At 36.6% G+C, this 8,758-nt stretch overlaps 1 protein-coding gene across 1 annotated transcript; it reads left to right on the top strand.

Moving 5' to 3' along the window:
• The first annotated feature begins 4,451 nt into the window (after positions 1–4,451).
• Positions 4,452–8,290, top strand: LOC148033792 (B-box zinc finger protein 24-like). The gene is made up of 4 exons (XM_087682358.1): positions 4,452–4,665; positions 5,000–5,159; positions 5,699–6,051; positions 8,033–8,290. Exons 1-4 carry the CDS (start codon positions 4,474–4,476, stop codon positions 8,111–8,113), a joined length of 786 nt encoding a protein of 261 aa, XP_087538484.1. The 5' UTR covers positions 4,452–4,473; the 3' UTR covers positions 8,114–8,290.
• The last annotated feature ends 468 nt before the right edge of the window (positions 8,291–8,758 follow it).

The following is an 8,758-nucleotide window of genomic DNA, read 5'->3' as shown; positions in this document are numbered from 1 at the left end:
GAGACAATCTATAGGATTCTTTCCTAGAATCAATAAAAATTTTCTATAATAGCCTTTTTGTGATAATACCGAGATCCTTGCACCTAGTACACTTGTTGTCCTAGCCCAAATTTTCACTATTTGAGTTGATTACAAGTTGAAAGGCCTATGCATCATGATATCTACTATACATTACATATTGAGCATAATCCCATATCCATCCAAACATGAATTTATTCTATGAACCTTTGTATGAAGGCCTTAGTACGACACATTCCGCATTGATTACATGCATGCCAAGTGTAATATATAGGTGTCTATATTAATGCATGCGCCTCATCTTTGGGATGGAGTTAATCACTAAATGTACAAGTGCCTGCACAAAAGTGTTGGGGGCTTTGAATCATTGGGAGGTGGGCAAAGTTCCCTCCTGGCTGGGTTATGTATCCCTTCAAGGTCTTAAGTGTGATAAGGGAGGTTATCTCCCTTTTGGCTTACCACCTTGCCCAATATCCACCTTTTCTTGAGATGGAGTATACATGGCAATTTTTTTAAAATGATGCAACTAGGATGAAGTCCATTCGATAGGAAATAAGATTTGGGCTTTTCATGAGATGCATGGAATAGACAATGGATATGCATAAGAATTATCCCCATAATGCTTCTTGATGCTTGAACTTGCCTTAATGCATGCAACCTTGGCCCCTTCTTGGACTAGATCCACTATGGATGAGTATTAGAGACCAAGGATTGATGAATCTTGAAGCACAAGAGAGCTTCAAGCTGTGAGCTATGGTTGTCTGTTGTGTTTTAGGGTTTCAGAATAAGAGAGCTCCCAATATTGAAGGAGAGAGACGAAGACCTTGAGCAAGAGGAAAAGGATGATTGTGGGAAGCCCTAAGGATCATTATGGCTAGTGATTGGTGCTTGAGATGGAGCAAAATTAAGTAGGGACAATAATGCATCATGCCACAAATTATGGGGGGGGACTATGCTTGGAGGCCTTAAATAAGCAAGACCACTCACTCCACTACTCAAATTGAAGTTGGCGATCCCAAGAATCCCTTACTTGATTCCTTTGATTCCTTGGAGGAGGAGGAAGAGAGATCTAGAGAGATTTTTGGCTAGAAATCCATAGCAACTTTGGGAGAAAAATAGAGAGAGAGTCTTCTTGCAAAAAGTTACCTGAGGTTTATACTTCCTTGAACTCCCAGAACTCCAAAGTTAACATGGGACATCTAAAATTTGCATGGAAATGTGTGACAACTTGCTAAATTAGCATGGTCACCTCCAAATAAACCTTATCTTTTATATGGCTCTTATGTGTCCTTCAAGAAAGGCTGCCAACTTGTCTATAGTACTCTTAATGTACCTAAATAAACTAGGGTTTTACTGTTCTAGAAGGGAAAGTAAAATTAAAGAAAAGAGAAAGATAAGGACCAAAGGAGAGAGTAAGACTAGAGAAAGACAGGATGAGAGAGATAGAGGAAGGAAGCCATGAAAGTTGGAGAGAAAGGTGAAGATAATCGATAATAGGTGCTATTTCATAATCTTGTCTCAAGTAGTAAAGGTTTCATTCTAGGCATTGCTCCCACATGTCCACTCTACAACACAAGGCTAGGATTAAGGGGGGATCTATTTTATCATGCAATGTAACCAATTAGCACAACCTACCCTTGAGGGAGGGCATTGAGAATGTGCAAGGGTATTACTACTAATAGTGATCTAATACACAAAAAACTTAAATTTAAACATGGCTCTAAGAAGCCATCAAGAGGTGGAGAGAATTAAGGGATCAATCCACCGAATTAGAGGTAAGCATGTGATTGTGGGTTGACCCTTAAGGTCACTAAAATAAGTCATAGCCATAATGTATTGGCCTATTTAAAGGCACATGATCAAAGCAATATAATTAAATGAGTGTATTCTATATGTATACACATACATATACATACACATGCATACACATACACATCTCTCATGGTACCCTTACATCATTAAGATCATGTATGCACTTTGTCTCTCTCTTTTTTGTTTGTTATAGCTTAGTACTACCTAGAGACTTTAACCTTAAGAACATCATGTATATTGAAGCCTTTGAATACAAGCTCCCTTTACATATTCTAGATGTGTTGATAGGCCTTTGTAAGTAGATTTTCTTCCCATACGGCTTGATCACTCCCTCTATAGAGGAATGTATATAAATATCTCTCTATTCATTAATAGTTAACATCAAATTAAACTGTGTTCTCATAACTTAAATTTAACTTGTAGAAAGTAATTATCATGACCATTATTGACATTATATATATATATATATATATATATATATATATATATATATATATATATGAAAGTAGTTTCCACACACACAATAATACTATGCGATTATCATAATCCAAAAGCATCATTTTGAGATACTTGTAGCTATTGTGGCAACCAAATATCTGAGTAGGTCTTTAAAAAATGGCTTTTTATTTGTATATGAGCAAAGTCTTAGAAAGTTCCAAATCACAAATCCTAAAAGGAAACTAAGAGCTTGTTTGCCACTGCAATGAGAAACATTATTACCTTAGAGATCATAGCTAGTAGTTACTTTATTGTAACTCTAAACTTATCTATTGTATAATAAAAAGTCTTAGATAGGAGAATAAAAACCTCCATTGGAGGAAACTATGAGTTGTAAGAATACAAGCTTAATAAAATCATGGTAAGGTGGCTACTTGTCCTTGCCATATAATACACTCCCCAAAAGAAGACAAGGCCTATATAGTAGGCATTCTATATTTAAGAAAGAAATTATGGCATAGTAGGCATTATAATCAATAAAAGCATATGGATTCTAAGCATTTGCATAACCAAAATCATGTGATTCCTTTTGAGTTTTTTGCATAATGTGTTGATATGCTTGTATATACCTTATGCAATTAAAAAAACAAACCTATTCTTGAAATGGTTTTTCAAGTCACCTTACCATAGACTATTCTCCTTATTGTTTGAATCTCAAGGTATGTTATGCATCCAAAACAATGTAAAAAAGCATCTTAAAAACTTCTTTCCATTGAGTATTTTTCTCAAAATCCATATTTCTAAACAAATGTAAGATCTATATAATTGAAAGACATGATTGTTGATGCTAGACATTTATGTTTCTTGACATTATCATGTCTTTCTTGAATGTACATGTAGATCCAATTCCATAATTCCTCATGATGAATCCCTTAAATTATAAGATGACATTCAACACAATTTGGTATTAAACACCTCAAAGCTCTAAAGTAAATGGGGTCAAGACGTGGGTGCTTCGAGAACGTGCCACAAAGCACTATCTCATTAATCGATGTGTGCTATTTAAATTGAAATGTTGCTACTTCTTCATGTTCACAAGACAATTCTATTGAAGTATGTATAATTCTTCTACTGTACGATTGCAAAAATTATCCTACTTTATGCTTATTCTTTAACGAAAGGTTATTTGATCCCAATGCATGGACAATGAGTTTGAGCAAGTGAAAAACACATTACACAATTCAATTTTTTAGTCGATCATATTACACTTTATTCTCTCGACTTGCTCATAACCTTTATGCACTATAACCAAATTACAAGGTGCTAATTCATTAAAATATCCTTTTATCATTTGTTGTGATATAGTTTGTCAATTTACTAATTTCAGTATGTGTAGCAATTCAAGGTTTTGACCTTCCACTACCTATAAGCCTTTATTACTAATTTTACAATGTATACACAAGCTCTTAAAGCAATAGTTTTTGCACTACATACAACATGACTTGTCAATTTACTAATTTTGGTATGTGTAGTGATAGACTCAATGGAAAAATCTTCAACAACCTACAAGCTTAGTCTATTTACTAACTTTAATACGTGAACATGGGATCTTATAGGATACTCGTTCCATTGTATACAAGTTTTGTACCTACATATGCTTCTAGAATGTAAATTTAAATTTGTCTACCATATTTATAACATTGGAATCTATCAAGTCAATAAAAGAAAGTTGGATTCATAGCAAGTTTCTAAAAGAATTGATTATCTTGTTTACGTTTTGGAAGAGTAAGAAACTCCAACTTTAATGCATATATACCACTTTTCATGATCAAAAGTTTAAAATTAGATGCTCATTCTAGTTGTCCTATAAATGGCTGAATCTTAATATGTCTTCATGGGAAAACACACTAACAATTTCAACCTTTTTCCATTTGCTTGGACTTTGTGAACAACTCATAAGGGGTTGGCTTGTTTCATACACAATAAGTAGAAGATTAACCATCATTAATCCCCCTATAAAAGGATATCCCACAACTCTTGCCTTTCCCAAATGACTACATCTACTTTAATGTAGAAGGCCCTATCGAACCAAGTATGAAAGTGTTTATATATCGAGAATCGTGATCATTGTCTTACTTAACTTCAACTCAGAACATTAGGTTAAAGGGTAGCCATGAGGTTGATATCCCATTTTGGAGATTAACCATGAAGCTATTATGTGGATTTTGTGAGACATGCCCTGCACACCTCATATGTTGTGCTGATGATATTGCACTGTGCTTAGAATGTGACAAAAAAGTGCATAGTGCTAACAAGATTGCAAGTAAGCATGAAAGAGTAGGTTTCTTGAACCCGCTTGATGGCAAAAGTGAGACAAAAACTTGTGACATATGTCAGGTAAGCAACCAAACTTCATTGAAATACAAGGCATTCTATACTTAAGGGAACTTGTAGACAGCTTAGAGATAGATTCTCATTTATAAAGCTTTGACATTGCTTATGAAGTAGCTTATGAACATAAAATTGGTTAGTACTTGGGCCTATCTTCAAGTTTTGGCATATCGTTAATTCTATATTGCAAAAGGATTCATGTTTAATGTTGAGTTGGAGGCTCATGCAATTACTAGGAGCTCCAATATTGCTCCTAGCTTTCATAGCTAAGCAACTAGAGCTCTAACAATCTAATGACAATGGATCTCAAAAAGAAATTGAATCAAATGTCTGATGATAGGAGAAGAAGGGTTGTTTCCTATGTGTGGAGGATCGGGCTCTTCTATGCCGCAATTGCGACGTCTCGATTCATAGGGCAAATTCTCTGGTGGCAAAGCACACAAGGTTTGCAGTGATGGGCATGAGGGTGGCATTAGAAGCATTTCAAGGATTAGATCATGGTAATCACGATGTGATGATAATGATGAGGTGAAGGTGGTGAGAGGCCAAAAATTTAAGGAACATTTCTCATGGTAATTCTCACATTGTGAATTACGATAAGATCATGAGATTCTTTGCAGGACTAGGGGACCACATACCTAGCTAAGCATACGGTTGATGGCAAGGGGGTTGCTAGACCGCGCTCCCTAGTCTGGAGGGGCAACCCCTTGTCCCCCCTTGCCCTCTCAACTGCAGGTAGCTAGGTACGTGTGCTAGACAGGGGGGGTTGCTCCCCGCAGTCACAAGCATCCCCTTGCCCTTGCTTGTAGGTAGCTAGCTAGGTACGTGTGCCTCCTAAGTTCATGAGGTTGAAGGATATAGGGAAAGGCCAGGCAAAAGAGCCTCTTTGCCCAAATGGGAGTGTGTGTGAAACTCCTTGTATATAGATAAGGGCGGCTTCTACATAAAATTCTTCTTCTTTTTCTTCTTCAAATTTGTGCGATATACTGACGACTTGAACTGATCTTGTGATGATATGTATGCTGGTCGGAGCTCTCAGATGAGGAAAGCGGCCTGCCAGCTGACTGCACAAACAGCACCAAGGCGACCTCGGTTGCCGAGGCTAGCGTGCCGCCAGCTGATCAGCAGGAGACATGCTTGGGAATGAAGGAAGGCGGGCAGCCAGATAATCAGATTCAGCCTCAGCATCGACAGCAGCATCCAATCGACGATCATGCAGATGCGGCCGTCCCATTTGGGTCTACAGCTTATCGTGTCGTGAAAAGCTGCATCCACAAGTCCTATCTCACAGAGCCAGGATGGAGCCCTGATGACCTCCCTCCTCCTCCTCCTCATGACTTCTACCTCATTAGCGACCCTTGGCCCTCCCCGCCTCTGCCAGCTTACCCCATGGTACTTTCTCTTAACCCCCCCCCCCCCCCCCCCATAGCACTCGCTTCATTCGACTCGTCTCTCCTTAATTCTTCTATTGGAGCCACACGAGAGAGAGAGAGAGAGAGAGAGAGAGAGCATGCCATGCATATAACATATCTATGACTGCCCATGCATCAATATGGTGGGTGTCTCTCTGTAACTTAGAGGTAAGAACTTATCATTAATATAATGCAATAGATATTGAGTATTTAGTAAGGTGTGTAACTTAGAGATAAGAACTTATCACTAGTATGCAGAGGTAAGAACTTATAATTAATATAATGCAATAGATATTGAGTATTTAGTAAGGTGTGTAACTTAGAGATAAGAACTTATCATTAGTATGCAGAAGAAGATACTGAGTATTTAGTCCTTACCCTCTTTGGAACCAAAGAAAATACCAAACTCTTGCTCTTTCCTATATCAGACAATGAATAAAAGCCTTTTTCTTTCAAGATAACCAAACACATATACCGATACACCCACAAGGTTCTTCCTCCCCTCCAATATTAGCCAAGAACTTGTAAGTGCTATGCTTGCATTTTCTCTCCTAAGCCAAATGAAGAGCAAAGCTTGATTGCACTAGGAGGACGACCAACCAATCGCCTTGAAGTAGGCAAAGGCCCAAACCTACACAACACCATGTGAATATAACTATCCACTTGTCGAGACTTGGACCCACAACCTCACGATTATGAGGTCAATTATTAGATGCTAGTCCATCACTTTTGAGGCCCAAGCACAATAGGTTAGGGCCTTCAATCAATTCAAGAAAATTTTCTAGCGTGACTAGATATCTAAGAGGCTCAAAATCTTCTTCCATAACTCCTAAATGTCATATTTTGAGCTTGAGGAGTCCCCAAATGAGTAAATATATTAGAGGCTCAAAATCTACTTCCATAACTCCTAAATATCTTATTCCAAATGATAATCCTTAACCTTGAGGAGTCCTTTAATGATTAGCTCTTCATAATCATAAGTCACATATGCACTTACCACTTTTTATACAAAAACTACATCTATAAAAGTCACTTGCCAGTATAAAAATTTGAGTATCTTCACTCATCCAGCAAGTTTAGAGAAAGTGTCCCTTCTATCCTTTAAACATTTCTTCTGATTTTCTCTCTCTTTTTTGAAAACCCTTCACATCCACACTCCATCCTATTTTGTTGAAGAAGTAGGTCAAGTTCATTTTGCCCACCTCATTTCCATTCATGTCCGCGTGCCACCACATCCCCACCCATCACATTCGAAGTAGACAACACCCTCTTCTTATCTTAACATGTACTAATGTGCTCCCCTCAACCCTAGGTATCACAACCCAACATTTGCATGGACAATTGAAAATATAAACTTTTTTTAACCACCCAACTTGTGTTCAATACACATTATATATAGAATGACACGTGACTTAAGATCACAAGTGTTGGAAAGGTCCTTTATAAAAACTATTTGGAATCCATTTTATGAAACTCATCATCAACCAATTAGAATACCACCTAATATGTGTTGGAAACTATTATTAGAATTCAACGACCAAGAAAAGTGGCTTTGAATCACTTGTTAGTCTCAAGGCTATTTTAAATTATCTATGATGGACCTATAAACTTGAACTATATGAAATTTTAAGCTCCAAGAAATTAATAAAGCTAAACTATTAAGAATTCTATCATGTTTTACACTATCTACAGTTGCAAGAAGTTCCTTTTCAAGTCCTTTGATAAGGAGAACTATGTGATTTCAAGCTTTTCACAAGCAACATTTGAATGCAACATATGAAGACATAAATCTTTTGAGCCATGTCTAAGTCTATATTCTTTATCTTTAAACTCTCATTTTGAGTCACACACACACAAGTTGGGCATACACACATGCATCCCAAATGTACCATTAAGAAGACTATTAAAAAACCAATGGCATTAGTCTTATGGATTTTTGTTTTTCATGTTTGTGTGTACAGGATATGGCATATTTTGAAGATTTAAACTACCATGAAGCTCTCGCTCAAGTACCTGAAATACATTTAAAGCATCATCCATAAGATGTTTTACAAAGCTAGAGTTATTGAAGGTGGACAAGAAACATGAACAAGGAACAAACATGCAAAGAAAATTTAGATGTTTCACTATCCTCATTAGAATTGAGTGTGCTTCATTAGGTTTTGTTACTACTACTATAAGTCTAGCTATATAAATTTTAGGGTTCAAAACTTGCTAAGTTGAACTCTAAATGTTGATGTATGAGTATGCATATCCGCATTTAAGATTATGAATCTATTTGAAAAGTGATTTGATGTTCTTATTTTGAATGTGATATAAATTATAACATTTGATTTATGTTAGCTTGTTTGTTGAGGGGATTGTTAGAACTCGATTAAAGGAAAAATGCATGGTACAAATTTGTTCCAAAGTTACCATTAGTGTTTAGAAATATCATAGTGCAATACAACAAAATTGTCTCTTATCATGTGTAGGCTCAAGTATGGTCATGTTAGTAGACCGTGAATGCACATCATGCTTTGGCAAATAATGCTAAGGTCCCATTAAATTACTACTCTAAACACATTCTCAACATCTACACTACCCATTCACTACAACATATGACTTGGATATTGTGCTCCTACTGCTATTGGTCCAAGTATATATTTCTACATTATAAGTAAGCATTATTATAAGCACAACAACAA

This window comes from Lygodium microphyllum, chromosome 7, assembly GCF_053477565.2.
Source record: "Lygodium microphyllum isolate KBCC chromosome 7, Lygodium_microphyllum_v1.1.10, whole genome shotgun sequence".
NCBI classification, from domain to species: domain Eukaryota; kingdom Viridiplantae; phylum Streptophyta; class Polypodiopsida; order Schizaeales; family Lygodiaceae; genus Lygodium; species Lygodium microphyllum.
This window is presented reverse-complemented; position numbering and strand designations above follow the sequence as displayed.

Excerpts from the sequence above, each read along its gene's own strand:
- LOC148033792 (XM_087682358.1), top strand. The coding sequence starts at position 4,474 with ATGAAGCTATTATGTGGATTTTGTGAGACATGCCCTGCACACCTCATA. Across the intron at positions 4,666-4,999 it reads AAACTTGTGACATATGTCAG|GAGAAGAAGGGTTGTTTCCT; the intron begins GTAAGCAACCAA and ends GTCTGATGATAG. Across the intron at positions 5,160-5,698 it reads ATTTCAAGGATTAGATCATG|ATGAGGAAAGCGGCCTGCCA; the intron begins GTAATCACGATG and ends CGGAGCTCTCAG.